The sequence below is a fragment of the Crocodylus siamensis genome, chromosome 3 (genome assembly GCF_052110815.1).
Source record: "Crocodylus siamensis isolate JL-2025a chromosome 3, ASM5211081v1, whole genome shotgun sequence".
Classification (NCBI taxonomy): Eukaryota; Metazoa; Chordata; order Crocodylia; family Crocodylidae; genus Crocodylus; species Crocodylus siamensis.
Genome location: NC_143397.1, coordinates 45421415 through 45441157, shown reverse-complemented (window position 1 = coordinate 45441157; position 19743 = coordinate 45421415). Strand labels below are relative to the sequence as shown.

Genomic DNA, 19743 nt, shown 5'->3' with positions numbered 1-19743 from the left:
ACCACCCTTATTTGTTGCACTTTAACCCTTCTGCTTCCATCCAATCTTAGAAATGCAAACAGAATGAAAAATAAATGTTTATTTGGATTGTTTCTCAGTTTGATTTTTTTTTAAAGTCTAACATCCAAACCAACCATCTCTCTCTCGTGCTATTTTTGACCAACAAAAGTACCAGTCAGATAAGTGTCATGTATTAAATCATGGCAATTTTAATTACTTATGACAAGTATTTTCCTATGCTGCTTTGAGGGAAATTGTGGCTATTTTCAAAACCAATCTTTCAAGCTAAAGCTAAATTTTGAGAGAAACAAATAAAGGGTTAAGGCTGCAACCCTAACTATATAAAAATTACTGTTTTCTACAAAAGAACTAGTGATTGCTACTGAAATCCTGCTCGAGTCAAAATACAAAAGGCATATTTTCAGATAATTCAATGGTAAGAAATCTAGGTGAGTCAGTTATACTAGGGGTAAGAAATCACAGTGCTGGTTGGTTTAGTTATAGCTACCTATACACGAGAAATTACAATAATCAATTAAAAGGCAAAGGATAGGCCAAGCTTCTTACCATGCTGATGGACAGCTGGAAGGAAGAACTCCATGTCCCCATCACCACTACCACTGCCATCATTTCTAAAGAGTTCAGCAACTTCAAGATGACAGACAAAGACACACAATACACATATATACATTTATAAACACAAAAAGGCAGAAAGTATTTAAACATTTCTGGACAAAAGGGAAAAATGGGAATGTCCCAACAAGATATTTAACATTTGGCTTGGAAGAATACTGATTCTCCAGTTAAAGTGTGTGGAGGGGGCAGAAGGGTAAGAAAAGACATATAGGACACATTTTACTTGCTTAGCATTATCATCAAAACAACTGGGAAATCAAATATTGACAATTATGTATCAGGGGCTTGATGATAATGTTGCAATAATGCTCAGTATTTTATTTTGTTCTGGGTTGGAGAATGTGAAAAATCAGAGAAAAGTAGGACTGGACGTGCCCTCCAGAGGTCATCTAGTCTAAACCTCCACCAGAAGCAGAATCACCCCTCTCCCAGCCTACTGAAATCCATTGTCTAACCTATTAGTACAGACAACACCCACTTAGCGCTCTTAATTGGTTCCTGAAAATCCAAGCATTAAGCAAAGCCAAAAGTATTTGACGACCCAAGATGGTGACCACAATTGTTTTTAAATGACCCAAGATGGTAACCACGAGCATTATAACAAAACTCTCTGAGCACTACGTGAAATCAGTTACCAATTTAAAATGAGCGTTATAGTGAAATAGAACTAAGTAAAACAGCGTTAAGCAGGGGTTGCCTGTAAACCTACACTGTCTACCCTGACAACCACAAGACACAGCACCCTAAACTGGCACAAGTAAAGCAGGAGAACAACGGCAGCCAATGTCCTGCTGCTACAAAGGTTGTTAAAATTCACTCAAGAGATCCAAGGAGGAGAGCCATGCCCCCTACTACAGAAGGAGGCAAAAGCCCTCACAGTCTGTACCACTCTGAAGTAAAACCGCTTTCTGACCCCAGCACGGGGATCAGTCTGATGCTGACTGACCATCTAGCCAGGAACCCCAATGTTTCTGTGGGAGGTTAACCACATGCCCAGTTCCCCCAACACATGAAGAGGAGATCATAAAACAGGACTTCAGCCCAGGAGTTCTACTAACTGTGTGTAGTCCATACTTTGGATCAGGAATCAAAAATTAAAACGAACAGAAGAAAATGAATACATGACTGACTAGTTGGTATTACACCCTAAAAGCTTGCCTATGTGCACCTCATGTTATGAAAGGAACAAACCAAGGTACAGAACAACGATGAAGCAGAATCTATGGAGGAAGGTAAGAATATCTGAAAGATATTCTTCACGTTTTTATGAAGTAGAAGCCATTGGATTTACGCATGTCTCATGATATCGGAGGCAGCAACAAAGGAGCATACTCTCGAAGATGTCTACGTATCAGAGCTCTGAAGCAGGGCTAGTTGAAAGTTTTCTGTCAAAACTGCTTTTGATGGAAAATTGACTGAACAAGTATGTTTTGTTTTGGGGGATGGGGTTTGCAACAAGTGTCTGCTATTTGATGAGAACGTAGACTATTCTTCAAGAGTCTGAAAATAAGAACCTCAGCAAGATCATGGTGCCTCCTGAACAATTCAATCTGACCAGAAGGCATGGCTCAAACAGAAGAATAAGGACATAAGGCAATCAACTACAAGTCTCATCAGGTATTGCCATGGAGTTTCTGAATTATTCTATTCTAACTGCAATTTTCAGCTTTTGATTTTGCAGCCAAGTGTTACCATTTTCTTTTTTTTTCCCTCCAGCCCACTTACTCTAGAAGCTATTCTACAAACAACATTTCCAGCAGGCAAAGATATACAAGGGATTTGTTACACCTTATGCTGTGCACCATACAAGTGTTGATCAGTGCTACGGCTGGCCTGGAGTTTGGAGCAGTCACACCTGTAGTCTAAAAACCTTTTGACTGTCCCCCACCTGCACAGCTGTGACTTGCCACTACAGGCCTGGTGAACAGGGGCAGGACTAGGTGCTGTAGCTGTGAGTTGCCATTTGAGGGCTAGTGAGCCAGGACAAGCTTCTATCCCTACCCTACAGGCAGACATGTGAGAGAACCTGGGATACTCTGGAAGACTTCAGTTTGGCCAACACATCTCTGAGGAGTGGCCACATTTTAATGATAGTGCAGATCAGAGATAATCCTGCCTTGGAGTGGTGTAACTTTGAGCTGCATAATGAGCATTTTAAACCACTTCAAGGTGTTAATGTGCAGACAATCCAGGGGTAAGAGCTCCAGGAGCCACCCAAAACTCCTGTGTAACAAGGTCCTAAAGAAACAGATATTTTCTGGGTGGTGTGGGCTGTGTTGGCTGGAAGAAGCAGTAGAGCTTGCCATGTATTTGGACAAGCATCTCCAGTGCAAGTTTTCCCAAACTTCTGGAATCCTTCAAGTAATCAAGGAACTGTCTACCAACTGTCTATCACAAAGCTCAAGTGGCCTTTTGCTACTACCATTGGACATTTATATACCTGCTTCAGGAGGAGGGGGGCATCTTGTGTGTTATTGTCCCTACGCTTAAAAATGGCGGCAGGCAGCAGCACTTAAAAATTTGCTTAAAAATAGCAGTAGGGCTAATAGGATTTAGTCGAAGTGCCCATTGCCATTTTTAAGCATGGAAACACTGATACATGAGAAGCTAGAGTCTGCTGGAGTGCAGTAATTACCACGCTCCAGCAGACTCAATTAACTGAGTCTGCTCCAATGCACAGCTTGAAAAACTATAGGTACCAAATTTGCCCCTTGTGTAATTCCTCTGACTTCATTTACAAGATAACAGGCATGATTTTAGCTATTTAATGTCAACATATTTTAAAAACAACCGAGTTGACAAAGATGAATTTACAGGTAACTTAACACATAGTTCTTTTATTATTCTAATATTAATTATAATTACCAATCAAGAAACTATCCAAAAAGAAAATAAAAAGCAGATATTGTGTTGAAGAGTTCTCAAGAATATCATTACTTAACAGCACCCGACCAGTCCAAGTTTCCCTGGGCCTGGCTATTTCCAGTAATAATTAACAAACAGAAGGTTTTTCCAATTTTTATTTAAAAACTAAAATAAGGTTTCTGTTTTTGGCAAAATTCCAGCCATGGAAGCTTAATCTCCTTAACAGGACCTAAGATCTATAACCCTCCAGTGACTAAAAAGAGGTCATGCATATGTTGGTGAAAAATTAATATGAAAGACTTACCTCCTCCTTTTGGGTTCAGCAGCTCAACTTGAAAAGATTTTTCCAGTTCAGGGACTGTGTTATCTGTGATGTTAACCGTAATATACTTGTATCTTTCTCCTGGCTGAAATTCTAAGGTGCCTGCAATTCCCTGAAAAATAAAAAGTGCTTACACTTTTGTTCACATTTATCTGTTGCATCAGTATGAACTCAAAGTAGCAAAAAACAGAAGTGGGCTTTCTATTTTGTTAATGGAAATATTTAAATTGCCATTTGGTATTTTGGGGTCTTTTGTTCGGGAGGGAGGGTTATATCTTCCACTGTATCTCAAATTGCTCAACATTTTCTTGTACTTTCACAGGACAAGACAAACCTCCAAATTTACAAAACTGCACTTTCACTGAAGTTCTCACATTTCTGTGTCTAGTTTGACTTATGCAAGTAAAACCACATGTATGCATTTAGGTTTGCTGGTATATGACTATGTGTGTCTATGCACAAAAGTATGCACATTCTAAGGAAGTTCTCTTTAAATATTCAGGTTTAAAGGTCCAACCCAATCATTTGTCAGCAATTACTTCATTCCATGGCTTAAGCATAACTCATTCATGAGCCAGCAGGAGTGACATGAATCCTGGATGAAATTATGCAATTCCAAATTTTGGGAATTGCAACAATAACCAATACCCACCCTGGTCAAATGGACATCTCACTGATCATAGAAAAATAAGAAATGAAACAAGCAAGGTTCCCCAAATTTCTAACATCATCTAAATCTTGTAATATGACATGCTCTATTAATTTCATGACACCTCACTATTCATTTCTGTCCTTGCATGAGCATGTTTTCCAACTTGGCACTCTCATTCACCATGCTTGCCACATGATCAAAAGTAGTCCTATGAAAGACTCAGTTTAGAAAAGTCCTGAATATTTCAAAAGCCAAAAGAAAAACTATTCTAGCCGTAAGGAATGAGATGGGATGCAGGTGTTACCATAAATAAAATGGTAGAGTATCAGTCATTTAATTCTGCTACATATACCTGATAGTCTTCTGGACTGAATGCTGTCAGTGATACCGTTCTGTATTCCACCATAACTGTTCCAAGAAGGCCCTGTGCACGAACTACCAATAATTTGACATGTCCAATTTCTTCTTTAACAGTAATGCGGGGCACAGTTGATGCTGGCAAAATCATTTTATCACTGGGCTTAGGAGGAGGCCCCAAAGAGAACTGTAACAACCCTAACAGATACAAAAAACAGTATTTAAACCTATCAGAAATAATCTATAATTCATTTTAAGTTGTTTAATTTAACATATTGTACATGGAAGTTGAACATCAATGAAATCTTCAGAGAAATGCTGTGTACCATCACCTCAAATTGATAATAATGCCCAATATATCCTGCTGAATCTTGACCAAGCACTGGGTATTGATAGAAATAAAATACATTCAGCTGTATTCTGAATGGTCCTCAGTGTCACAGGATTGGGCAAACAGTGAACTGACAAATACATATTCAGAAATGGGTGGTTTCGTCAGAAGTTCTCTTCAACAAGCCACCATTACATGAGCGTACATGGAATCACCTATGCTAGCTGAGGATTTGCCCACAAGAGAATCTCTAGTTGCCTATGGTTCCTTTGTCTGGTTCCATAGGGAAGAAATGGTTCAATATTTAAAGTATACATAATTGTTTTCCATAAATAAATATTGAATAAATTAAGACTCTTAAGTGGTAACCTTGCCAAAAGGATGCTGCATCTTCAGCAACAAGCCTGAACAACTTTATCTGCTGAACCTGAGTCAAGGAAACTCTCTGAAACAAAAAGGCAAATTTCCACCACTGTTACCATAAGGGTGGTCGCTGGCTTTGATGGTGATATCCGTAGTTTCCTTTTCTGGATCTATGCTTGCTCCACTGGTTGGAGTCGAACCTAGTTTTCCATCTCCGGAAATTGCAGACACTAGTGTCACACGGAAATATTCATTTAGCTCAGGAACGTCATCATCAACTACATACAAGTTTAAGACCTAGAGAGGGAAGAACAAATTAAATTAGTGCTATGACATAGGGGGTGAGGGCGTGAGGGTCGAGAGACAGCAAACCTGCATCATAAATTTTTATAGGAACTTAGTCAAAATGCACTCAGTACTTAGTTACATAGTTCCATTTCCTATGCAGGTTTTTAAAAGATTCAGGTAGCAATTTACCTTTAGCCCAGGGGTAGGCAGCTCCCACCATGTGTGCCAGTATGGCATGTAAAGACATTTTGCTTGGCAGGTGCACCTCGGGGCAAATGGTGGGGAAGGGGCCAGGACTGCACTGTCACAATGAGAATCAGGCCCCTCACAGCTCCACTGCCATCAGCCTCAGCACACCAACATCTTATAAGTCGAGGTTGTGGATATTTTTAGAACACTGCCCAAAAACACTGCCAACCCCTGCTTTAGCCTAAAGTTTTATAGAAGAACTATCAACTATTAACAGAAATAATGCAGGGTACAATTTTCTGAAGTGTCCAAGCAGCTTCATAGCCTAAAACTCATTTTCAAAAGTGACTTTGACACTTGGAAGCTTAAGTCTCACTTATGCACCTTTGAAAATATTAGCTCTAGTTTACATTCAGAGCTTTTTCAGTCAAGCAGACTGGCTCTACAGGCTTTGAAAATTAAAAAAAAACCAAAATCATTAGTAGATGGATGTGCATGTCCATCATGTTTCATAATTATATGATCCCTGGTTTGTTGATGTCCTGAATCCAGATCATCTTCCACTAAGTATGTAGATCAGAGTCTCATGTATATATGAGAAAAAAACATCATATTTAGTACATGTGAGATTTGGCAGCATAGATACCAGAAAGGCAAGGATTTTTTGGAGGGTGATATCTTTTATGGGAGCAACTGTATAGTTGGGATAAAATTAGACTAGTTTTTTGTATGCAAAGCATTCCTCTTCAGATCTGGAGGACGAAAACATGCACACAATTTTTAAAAACAGCAGATAGAGATGTGTTCTGCTTTCATGCTCTGGTGAAAAGAAAAGCAAAAAATTCACAGAAACTTCTTTCTGCTGTGTTCAAAAGAAAAGAAAACTAGCAGATGATTATCTTCTTCTGCTAATTGTCTGCTATTTCTGGGAATTTCACAGCTCTACTCACTGTTCATATATATACACATACATATATATGAAGATCAGAGGGATCATCCCTTCATTCCCTGTCATGCATTTGCATTTTCACAGACTCCATTTGCATATTGGCTTAAACTTCTATTCCACCCAGAAGAGCTCACACACACCAGCAGACTCTCCCTATGCCTGAAGAAGGGTCTTTGTGTCCAAAAGCTTGTAAAGAATAATTTTCCAACTATTTAGCTGGTCAAATAAAATATATCACATCTACCCAAAGAACCTTGCCTGCCCCAGTTTCATGGGTGTTTTAAGCTGATAGTTCAGTTCCAGTCTATCCATAGTTAACCTTCTTTTGTAGAGATATATTCCATATATATAATATATAGGTTTGAATGCATCTGTACAGGAATAGGCATATATACTTACATCTTTCCAACCCAGTGATTCTCAACCAGAGTTCCAGGGCACCCAAGGGTGCAGCAAGATCCTTCAAAGGGCGTTTCAAGGTGTGAGGCAATAAGCAGATAAATACAGGCTCCGTTTCTTCCCTACCTCGCCACTGCCCCACTCTCGCTACCTGGCCCCTTTCCAAAGAGATAAGCACTGTAATTAATAGTTTGGGGTTTTTTTTTATGGGGTGCCTCTCAATTCACAAAAGTTATGCAGGGGTGCCTAAAGTATAATGAGGAGTGCCTCAAATATAAAAACATTCAGAACCACTGGTCTAATCCACAGGGTGTCAAAACAGAGGCAAAAAAACAACAACTCATAACAACCTGTCTGAGGGAAATACTTCCAGAATGAGAACCAGAAAAGGACACTGAGAAGGTACATTCCAGGAGGCTTGCAAAGAACAAGATGACTAACTTTAATAAAGAAGATAGGGTTTACCTCTGATCTTTGCCAAGGAAGGAATGTGATAGTGCCACTGGCATTTGCAAAATCAGCAACAGAGTAATTAATGCCAGTGGAATCGATCTGCGAGATAACGTAACTTATGTATACATAGTCCAGGGCTCCCCTTGTACGTTCCACAACACAGGATATAGTAGAACCCTCCTCGGCTGCCTGTAAACAAATAAGAACGCTAACAATAATGCACAAGTATCAAGGAAATGAATACAACAAAAGCAAAAGAATTGCTCCCCCCCAAATTATCAGGTGTTCAGAGAGACATTCAGAGAATCATAGAAAATTGTTGCCGTGTTACTTTAAGATCTTTCAGGAGACTTAGAAAACGGTACTGTCTGGAAGATAAACTGGCCTCGATACTTTTGAGAACAACCCAAGTGCTGCTCTAATTTGCACTGGTTTCTAATATTACCGGAAGAAATATCAACTCGGCAAGTATCACTAGAGCATGGGAAGATCTGGTCACAGATCTTCACCCCTCTTGTAGTTGGGGGTGAATAGGTGAGCTGTCATTGACTTCCTTAAAATTAGATATGACAATATATTTTACATTCCCTTTAGCAATTCAGTCACTAAAACAATTCTGGCTTTCTCCAGAATTAAATATGCTACATGAACTAAACAGACTATATTTTCCTCCTTTATATTTTTTCTCGATGATGATAGGTAAAGGGCAAGTACTGTGTGCTATAATATATTCTTTATAGGAAATAAACCTAGTTGAATAATAGAATGAATAATAGAACATAATATTACTTAGAACCTGCATTTTTCAAAAGGTTTAAGATGTATAGCATCTATTATATGCAACTTTGTATGACAGTTTGAAGCATATACTGAAAATAACTTTGTTCACAACTAGACAGATATGTACACAATGCAGATAAGCCCATGCTAAAAGAATGTTGTATATTTACAACATCAGCATTAGTTTTCCTGCTGAAAGAGATGTAAGGTAAGTGCTGAACAATTAATATCTCCTATTCATTTTTAATTCTGCTCCATGCTTGGGTGATGATCTGTGGTATCAGACTGTATCGCAATCGGACCTGAAAGAGTCTATTTTCATAGCATATGGCAGGCACTTCTGAAAAACTGCTTTCATTCAAACCAAAAACAATACATCCAAACATATCATAAAGGCTTCAAAACAGGGATAATGTAATAGAAAGGACATGAAAGTTCTCAACTATAAAACCATTTAGTGTTACTTTCTCATTAGTACTCTACAAACTACTAACTTTTGAAACCATGAAAATACTATAAAGAACTTAAAAGGGTAACCGTTAAAATGCTTCCCCTCCAATTTAGGTTTGGAGGACTGCGGGAGGAGGGAAAGGGAGGCAGGAACTCTTTTACCCTAATATTTAATCAATCACAGATATGTGAAACAAGTGAAGAATATATCAGTACTAATTTATTTTGTAGTACTCATCTCTTTTTAGGTGCAAATTTTCAAAACAAATATATGTTATGAACTATTTTAAAAACCACCACTAAAAACCATACAAGTAGGATCATAAAAGGATACAGGACTACCAAAGACAATACAGGGATTATTGAAGTCAGATAATTTTGCTTAATCAGCCACAAGAACCAATTACATGAAATCTTGGCTCCACTGAAATGCAATGGAGCTTTGTCACTGACTTCACTGAGGCCAGACTTTCAGCCATGATTTTTTGAGAGCCAGCTTACCTCAGGAATACATGCACCTGTGAAGCCAAACAAACCATTGGCATTATCACTTTTTTGTATTCTTAATCTTGCTGTAGTATTGTCTTTCGAAATTCGAGCTCCCCCACGCACAGAGATAAGCTTAAGTATAAATAACTCTTCTCCTTCCTCCTCCTTGTCATCTCTTGCAGACACAATAAACGATTTATTGGTCTCTCCCTGTCGATATTCCAAATACCCGGAGATGGGGTGCATGTCACTCTTTGCAGGAGTTGCATGAAGTTCATAGATTTCTGGTCGTGTTAATTTACGCTCATAAAGCCTTACGTCCTGCATGAAACCTGTGTACCTGCTACGACCATTCATCCCTGCACCAACTCTCACTATCCCAGGACCTAGACAAGAGAGAAAAATTGACAATAATTTAATTCATTTCCCCCCAAAGTGTGTAAATGAGTAACTGTTCCTGTTAAAGTCAATGGTTAACCCTTTATAGTCCCCAGACAAGAAACTGGTATGTCAACAACCATCTTCTCTTAGAAGCAAAATACTGGAGGGCATTGCTTGTTCACAATGCAATTGCAGGCACGACATGATAAAGCCCCTTTCAGAAACTGCTCAAAGTCCATCTTAACATTAAGACGCGTTGCTCCAAGTACCCCTTCTGGCAAGTTCTAAAGCCTCACTGCTCTGATAGTTAGAAAACTGTCTCTACTTTCCATACTAAATTTATTCATGGCTAGTTTATACCCACTTATTCCTGTGCTAACGTTGTCCTTTAGCTTAAACATATGTACTCTCACCCTTGTCTCTACCAGCCTGATATATATATATATATATAGAGACAATCATACCCTTAACTCTTTTAGTCTTCTGGTAAGACAGGTTCTTCAACTCCTCTAGTCACCCAACCAGGCCCTCTTCCCACTTCTTTGAGCTGAATTAATCTTTCTTACATGTGAGTGACCAGAATTGTACACAGTATCCCAAATGAAATTTCACTTGTGCCATTTACAACAGCATTAATATTTCCCTGTCTGTACGGGAAATCATTCTTCTGATGCATTCTAGAATTGCATTTGCTTTTTCCCTGCCACATCACATTGCTGGTTCATAGTCATCCTATGATTGACTAGGACAATGAGGTCTTTCTCACTTGTCTCCAAGTGATGAGCTGCCATCTTATAACAGAAATTGTTATTAGCCCTTGCACTTTGTACTCTTAAATTCCATCCTGTTTCTATTACCCTACTCCTCAAGGTCATTCACCTGACTTATTAGTTTTTAAAATCCCATGAATAATATTAGTGTTTTTATCTACACAAAGCCTCCACGTGTAAAATAAAAAGCTTCTGTTGAAATGTATTGCTCTCAGGGTAATATATTCCCCGTTTCCTTCCCTCCCTTCACCCGCCACCCACAAGCCAGATGTCAAGAGGCCACTAAACTATTTGGATGTTCTAAACTATTAAAGATAAGCAAGTCAAGTTATAAGTGTTAGCTGCTATGCAGTTAGCAAAAATAAGCAAGTGCTCAGTGCAAAAGGGGGAAAAGTAACAGAGCAGAATTAAAATCCTGGATAACCACACAATAGTACAGAACCAACGGAGGATTACACAATGACTAAAATCTGCAAAGCCTGTGTTTAGGCATCTATACACATATTCAAGTAATCTGAAAGAATTCTCCCAGTTTTGTTCTCCTAGGAGAAAAACCTACCAAGAGACACCTGAACAGACATTCAAATGCTGTCCCTAGAAGAGCAGAGAGCTTGCCATGCTGACACTGTGCAGCCAGTATGCACTGATAGCTCCCTCAGTCTGCCTGGACACAGAATGCAACAGTGCACAGGGCAGCCCTGATTGCCTGACCCTAACCGCCAGTCTCCCTCCATACTCAGCTGCAGCAGCAGAGTCTATCTAGCAACACGCTGTTCCCAGGTGGAGAGGGAAAAGGGGAGGTGAGACAGGGACACAAAACAGCTTGGGCTGCTGGAAGACTGCAGTGGCTTTTCTCAAAAGAAGATGGTCTGCAAGCATTCATTCTCCCAGGAGAAACCCTGGTTGTTCCTAGGTTATTTTTGCTCGGGAGAAAAATCCTGAATGTCTTTACACTTGTGGTTTCCCCTGTGAAATCAGCAATTGAGGAAAAACTAAATGTCTGTGTGTGGTCTAGGTCAGCTCTCTCACTTGTTTGCATTTTTTGTGACTGATTTATATTGGCTGCAGTGCAATGACAGAGCATGTCCATGCTAATTACTCTGTATCAGGGTAAAAATCCTTGCATTTCAGTCCAGGTTGCCTTAAACTGTTTTACACATGACCCATCCTGAGACAGCTGTATCAAGGTGTGACAGGGGACAGTGAATACTATTTCAGTGCCACAGGTCATACCTCTGGTTTCTGCTGATGTCTTTATCAGCCAGTCAGCCATCTGAGTATCTGGTAGCCTAACCAACAAATTACAGGCAGCTCTCTTCACCTGTAATTACAGGTGACGAAGCTCAAGGACCTAGGAGCACAACTGGTCTTTCTCCTCAACCCTCCCGGTCAGAGGCTGTGGCCATCGGAGGGAGGAGTGCATCAAGGAGGTCAACTGAAGGCTTAGGAGATGGTGAAACCATGTGGGCTTTGGATACCTCAACCTTGGTCTGCAGTTTAACTACAGTGGTCTACATGCAAGGGACAGTATTCATTTCACAGGCAGCAGGAAGAAGCTCTTCACTATGGGAGTCAAGGACTTGTTGAGAAGGGCTTTAGACTAGGCACATCTGGGGCTAGGGAAAAGGTTCCATTGCTGTGCATGAATCCTCTAGACACAATGGCACACGGGACAGCATTAAAGCAATGGACATCCACATAAATACTAATATCTTGAGACAAAGGCAGCGTGACAGAAAACCTGAGGTGACTAGGGGGGAACTCAGGTGTCTTTATGGGAATGCCAGAAGCATGAGAAATAAACAAGAGGAACCAGCATTCCTTCTGATTGATGAGGAATTAAATCTGATTGGGTTGACAGAGACCTGGTGGGATGAAACACATGATTAGGCAGTGAATATTGAGGGCTATAGGCTTTACAGGAAGGATCAGGTCAGGAAGAAGGGAGGACGTGTGGCCGTCTATGTGAAAGAGTGGTACCCCTCCCTGCAGGTCACACTTGACAGCAGGAAAAGGTCCCTTGAGACCCTCTGGGTCAGGATACAAGGGAGAATCAGGAGAGATAGACCTGATGGTGGGAGTCTACTACAGGCCTCCCTCCCAAGGAAAGGACTACAATCAGGCATTCTCTGGAGACCTGATTGAGGCAGTTTGCACTAGAGACATGATAGTCATGGACGACTTCAACTACCCTGATATCTGTTTGGAGTACCACTCAGCCACATCCAGCAGGTCAGCCAACTTCTTGGCAACAACATACTATCTGTTTCTGACACAGGTTGTGGAGGGGCCTACTAGGGGTAAAACCACTCTGGTTTTAGTGCTGAACAAGGGGGAGGATATCATAAATGACCTGAGGATTGGTGGTACAGTGGGCAACAGTGATCATGACCTGATAAGGTTCACCATCCACCATAAAACTGGGAAATCAATCAGCAGAACAGAAGTCCTAGATTTCAGGAAGGCAGATTCTGGCAAACTCAAGAAGCTAGTTGGAAAGGCCCTCTGCAACCAGCAACTGAATGATTTGGGAGTCTAGGTGGTGATTCTTTAAGGAGGCAATTCTCACAGCTCAAAAACAGGCCATCTCCAGGCAGACAAGAAGTGGGAAAGGAACCAAGAGACCCACTTGGCTCAACAGAGATATTACAGAGCTATTGAAAAAGAAAGAAAAATCAGATAAACAATGGAAGAACGGGTCAGCAACCAGAGAGGAATACACCAGTATCGCCAGGGCCTGCAGACACAAGACACAAAAAGCTAAGGCAGGCATGGAAATCAAGCTGGCAACCAGCATAAAGACAACAAAGAGTTCTTCTACAGATACACAGGGAGCAAGAGAGAAAAAACAAAAAAAACAAAACCCACTGTGAGACCCCTACTGAATGCTCAGGGGCAGCCCACAGTCAACGCCCACAAAAAGGCAGAATTCCTAAATACATACTTCACATCAGTATTCCTGAAGTCAAATGGGTGCTGTTTGCCTGGCCAGAGGCTCAGGGAACATGAGGAAGGCAACAGATTAAATGAAACCAGTCCTGAACAGTGAGCGATCTCCTACAACACAGTGAGGGATCTCCTACAACACTTGGACACTTTCAAGTCTGCTGGGACAGACGACCTACACCTCAGACTCCTGAAAAGAACTGGCTGAATTTATAGCCCTGCCACTGGCCAAGTTGTTTGAAGAGTCATGGAACTCAGGAGTGGTCCCAGATGACTGGAAGAGGGCCAATGTGGTCCCCATCTTTAAGAAATGAAAGAGCGATGACCCTGCAAACTACACACCAGTCAACTTGACTTCAGTCCTAGATAAAAATCTTGAAAAATTGTTAAGGAGGCCATCAATTACAAGCTGGTAACTGATGGGGTGTTAAGAAGCAACCAGCACAGTTTTGTCAAGGGTAGATCATGCCTGACAAACCTAGTATCCTTCTATGACCAGGTTACTAACCATCTGGACAAGGGACACAAGGTTGACATCATTTACTTAGGCTTAAGTAAAGCCTTTAATTCCATTTCCCACGAACTTCTCTCAAACTAACTGGAGGGTACTGAGCTGGACTAGTCTACAGTGAAGTGGGTGGACAACTGGCTTAGAGGCTGCTCCCAGACTGTTGTAATCAATGGCTTCATCCTGGAGGACTGTCTCCAGTGGTGTCCCCCAGGGGTTTGGTGCTTGGACCTATGGTCTTTGATATACTTATCTGGACGAGGGGGTGGAAAGCTCAATGATTAAGTGCATGGATGCTACCAAGCTGTGGGGAAATGTGGGCATATTAGAGGATAAGGTAAAGATCTAGGATGACCTTGACAGACTGGATTCATGGGAGGAACGGAATCAGATGAGGTTTAACAGGGAAAAGTGCAAGGCCCTTCATCTGGGTAGGAAGAACCCCCTTCATAACTACACCGGGGTTGTCAACTGAGGGTATGTGGACCAGTCCTAGGGTGTACACACAGGCAGGTGAGGACACAGCGTCACTGCCTCCCAGGAGCAAAGGCAGATGCACCCCTCTGCAGGGTAGGGAAGCTCACACACAGTACCTGCCACTACACACCAGCCCAGTGAGCTTCCCTGCTCCACAGAGGGGCACTCCTGCCCTCACCCCAGGCCAGTGAGCTTTCCCACCCCACCCCAGCCCTGCTCCTGGGAGGCAACAGTGCTCCATCCCTGCCTCGCCTTGTCCAGCTGCACACCACCCCCTCGAGCTCAGCATCTGGCCATGTGCTACCCAACCCCTCTGCTCAGTATCCAGCTGCCAAGGATACTTAGACTAAAAAAGGTTGAAAACTACACAATGGATGTCGGTCCACTGGCTCGCACATCTTAATGAGACCTGGGGGTCACAACTGACCTGAAGATGGACATGAGCCAATGGTGTGATGAGGTTGCCAGAAGGGCAAATAGACCTCTGACACGCATCCGCCAACGTGTGGCCAAACAGATCCAGGAAGGTGGTGCTCCTCCCTCTCTATTTGGCATTGGTGAGGCCTCAGCTGGAGTACTGTGTCCATTTCTGGGCACCGCACTTCAAGGAAAATATGGACAAGCTTGGTTAAGGGCATGGAGGATAAGCCCTATGGGGAGAGACTCCAGGACTGGGCCTGTTCAGTCTGAGCAAGAGACAGCTGAGAGGTGACCTGATAGCTGACGTATAAGTACGTCAAGGGTGAGTATCAAGATCTAAGGGAGCAACTCTTCAGAAAGGCACCTCAAGAGAGGATGAGGACCAATGGGCATAAGCTAATAGAGAGTAAATTCAGGCTAGACATAAGAAAAAAAAATTTCTCTGTAAGGGTCACCAGAAACTGGTACACACTCCCAGCATAAGTGGTGCAGTCACCCTCAATGGAGTTGTTCAAGATGAAGCTGGACAGGTACCTTGTCCAGCTCATCTGAGCCCAGTAACTTCCTTCTCATGGCAGGGGACCAGACATGATGATCTTACAGGTCCCTTCCAGTTCTATGTTTCAGAGAGAAACTACCAGTTGCTGACTCAGACATGAAATCACCAGCTGGAGCTACAATGGGAGGATCCTCAAGTACCAGTCCCCCCTCTCTTGCAACTGTCAAAACTCTCCACCATAGATAGAAAGGAAGAGGGCAACTGCATTCTTGTAGCTGCATCACGCAAATATCCTTATTATGGGCACAGAGGCCTTGTCCTCATTTTTTCTCTTTTCCAAGATGATAAAATGGGGCATGGTGGGTATAGCAGCCAGAAAAAGCAGCTAGAAAAGAATGATTCCAGTATATATACTATTTTAAAGATGTATTTTGATAGTCTTTTCATTTTTGTATATGGTCTTTTCTGAGTTTAAATCTTACCTAAAAGCTTTTCTATCTACGAAAAGATAACATCAAATCTGTGCAACTGAAGTGTTTGATTAGCGCAGTGATTCTCATCCAGGGTGCCAAGACACCCTGGCTAAGTACAGTCAAAAAAGCCTGAGGCTGAATCAGTTCAATTTTCACAGGTTAGTCTAAGCCACGTAGATTAAATTAATAAGCAAGTGAACAGACGATCACTTTTGATTCCGGAAAGACAGCCACATGTCTGCACTGGCTCAGGCTAGAAGCAGGGAAGCTAGAGCACACTTCCCTGCTCAGCTACAGCAGACAGGCTAGCCAGCCCATCCTGTGAGGGGAGTGGCAGGGTTTGCAAGGGAGGTACAAAGCATCCTGGGATGCTGGGAGACTGAGTTCATTTGAATCTAGAGGGGATCTGAGAAGTTCAATAAACCAATTTAACCTAAATCAGTTCAGTTTGAGACTTCATCTATCCACGCTGATTTTAAACTGGTTTCAGCCATTTTGAAAGCAGTTTACATGCACTGATCTTTTGTTGTGTTACAGATCTGAACCGGTTTTACCAGTTTGTTTAATTTCTGTCCCTAGACCCTGGGGAGCATCAGGAAATAAGCATATAAACCAAGTTCAGTCGAATCCCTGCCTGAACAATCCCCCCATCCCAACTGCACAGCCCCCCTGCAAGGAGATAAGTACTGACACATAAATTAGTTTTTGAAATTGTGTGCCACTCCATTCACAACAGCTTAAGTCCAATGGAGGATGCGCCTTGAGCCGAAAAAGTTTAAGAACTACTGGATTAGGGCAATGTATGTCAGTCACACCTAGCAAGCATTTTCCTACTGTGCATACCTCATACACTTTAACATTTCATAGAAGGTATAAGAATGTAAGTATTCAGCAGTCTCAAGTTTCTTTGTTTTAAAAACAGAATAGAAAAAGTCCTCTCAGCTGTCACACTATAAATCTAAATGGAGGCCCATTAATTTTGATGGTAATATTCTACTATTAATGGAAAACAAAATTTGATCCTCAGGCTCCAATCAAGAGAAAGCAAAAAAATAAAAATATGAGATGAAGGTAATTCAATCCCATACCATTGGTTTTGATACAGGAATTGCTGAGTGCATTTCCATGACTAGTGTGGTGAAGACAGACTAGATGATGAAAATGTTTTCTTTGACTTTGAATGGTTTTGAATAGGAATAGGCCTAACTTTCAGCAGAATTTAAAAAAAAAAAAGTATTATTTGATAAGGACAACATTACTGTCCTTAGACCAACACTGCTACAACCAAAACCTTATTATTGAATCCGTACTCAAGTAGATCTAAGCCCTGAAAGAAATTGTTAAACATATTAACTTAGTTTAAACCCAATATTAGAGTAGATAGAATTTTATTAGCAAATTGTACATAGTGTCAGCTCCACTTCATCATAAGTTGCCCAACTATATAGCCATATGTTTTTGGGGATTTTTTTGAAAAGCTAAAAGGGAGTTCTCTTGAGATTTTTCTTTAACAAACTAGCATATATGGCAATTTATTTCAATATTTGATGTCTACTTTTTATTTAGTGCAGAATTTTTTATAGAAAAGAAATTAAGGTTGTTGGCTTACCATTAGCAATTGCTTCTCCCTTCAGACTCTTCATTCCACCAGTCACTGGATTGCCATCTATGTAAAACTCAATTATTCCATCATCCAAGGTAATCAGAAGGTGAAGCCAAGTATTTTCCTCCAGGTATTTCATGATAGTTTTCTTAGCCACATATGTAACGTTAGATCCCAACGTTGCATAGTGAAGCATAACAGTAACATGGGATTCATTGGTTTGGATTTTCACACCATAATATAAGGTCCCATTTCCATTGTCCTTTGCTATTATAAACCCATCACTATTAGGGTTAGGAATCACCCAAGCTGAAAATGTAAAATTGGCAAGTGTGTTATTTGTGCTGTCCTGGTACTCAGGGCCAACAATCCCAAAGGCATCCTCATTTCCACTGAAGTACAAAGCATCAGTTCCACTGTGATGACGTCTCATATGAGGTTGTGACTGTACCGAAGCAGGGAACAAGCCGAGCAATAAGAAGTCCATCATTGGTGGTAGTCCTGCTTGGAATTCACCAGACAATATTTCCCAGCCAATCTGGACATCTCCAAAGGTGCCCTGCTGCCTCCAAATTGTAAAGTTTGTAATACAGGAGAGATCATCTTCAGAGAGAACATCTTCTGCTATCTCCCTGTCCTGGCTCTCTGGATCTATGACAAAGACTCCAAAAGGGTCATCATTGAATGGGATCATTACAGTTACAGCAAGGTTGGTTTCAGCTAACTGGCCACCAGGGCCTGGAGTCCCACCTGTGATGTAAATTAAAACAGAATTTAATGCGACTCCTACTCCATACAGCAGTATAAAGACAAGCCCATCCAGGCAACCAAAGATTGCTTTTTATAAATTATTTTACAGGGAGCTAGCGTTTCTTGATAAAGGAAATATGTAAAATGTTGGGCAATGAATAAAATGTTGCCTCAGAATTATTAATTAAAAACTAGCATAACAGTGTATTTTTAAATAGAACCATAAACCCACATTATAAATGTGTTAAGTATGGAATAAGCAGAGGCATTTTCAGCAAAAATAGCATATCCACAATTCTTCTGAATTTGCCAGTAAGATCAATTTTGTTTAAGTTGGTAGAGAAAATGGGCTACATTTTATTTAAATGTATAGCAAATATGTTAGTTTTCCACTGGGATATATGAGGGCAAAATTTGGCCCGTTGCCTCCGAACCACAAAGAGTACATAAATGAAATACAGTTCAGAGCTGGATAACAAAACACACCTTGCAGCTAGGGACAGAACTTACATATAAACTGGTTTAAGTGATAAGAAACTGGTTTAAACCTGTAACAGAACAGAAGTTCAGTGCACATAAACCAGTTTCAAAATGGCCAAAACTGGGTTAAGGTAAACCTGGCTAAATGTAGCATCAGACTTATCTGATTGAAGTCCAAGTGGTTTATGGAACTTCTGTCCCAGACCCCTTCCTGGTTTAAGTTAAATCAGAGTCTCCCAGCACCCAAACATGCTTTTCAGTGCTAGGCTACGATGGCAGGGTTGACCCCACACCTCTGGTCTCTAGCTGGATCAGTGAGGGCTTAGCTGACAAGGGGGTGGGAAACCTGGCTGGGGACCCCGCTGGGGCCTCAGAGGGGTTTTAATTCTCACTTCCCCAGCCCAATGTGCTGCCCACACTGTCTGCTCTTTGCTGGAGCAGGGCATGGGGCATGGGCAGGCAACAGCCTGAGAAGGACTGCTCCCCCCAGGCAAACCCTAGGTGGGGTATGGGAAGGGCTTTAATCCCCACTTCCACAGCTCAGGGTACCAAGCCCTGCAGGAGCAGACTGAGAGATGGGAGGCATTGGCAAAGACTGGACACAATCCTCACATGTATGTGCTGGAGATAGAGCTAGGGGAACAGGAAAGGGTCCTGGACTGCTTTTGTGACCAAAGGAAGCAGAGAACTACATTTACAAATGGCAGAAAACCAGCAGACTCCACCACCTCCCATCTCTGCCAGAGACTGAAGCAAGCAGACTGAAGGACAAGGGGAGGGGGCATAATTCCCCTCAGCTTCCCCAGAACAGGAGAGGGTCCCAGAGAGCTTAAGCCAGTATGAACAAAGAAAGCAGAGAACTACATTTACCTTATAAAGCAGAACCTGTAAAGGGTGGGAGACTGGAATATCT

General features: G+C 41.5%; 1 protein-coding gene across 1 annotated transcript in view; it reads right to left on the bottom strand.

Moving 5' to 3' along the window:
* Positions 1 to 19743, bottom strand: part of ADGRV1 (adhesion G protein-coupled receptor V1) — a 479769-nt gene that overhangs the window by 368975 nt on the left and 91051 nt on the right. The window contains exons 20-26 of the mRNA XM_090037635.1: positions 17607 to 18350; positions 9536 to 9909; positions 7817 to 7993; positions 5643 to 5823; positions 4828 to 5030; positions 3806 to 3935; positions 568 to 648 (exon numbers count right to left, since the gene is read on the bottom strand). Coding sequence (XP_089893761.1) covers positions 568 to 648; positions 3806 to 3935; positions 4828 to 5030; positions 5643 to 5823; positions 7817 to 7993; positions 9536 to 9909; positions 17607 to 18350 — 1890 coding nt within the window. The remainder of the gene's footprint in view (positions 1 to 567; positions 649 to 3805; positions 3936 to 4827; positions 5031 to 5642; positions 5824 to 7816; positions 7994 to 9535; positions 9910 to 17606; positions 18351 to 19743) is intronic.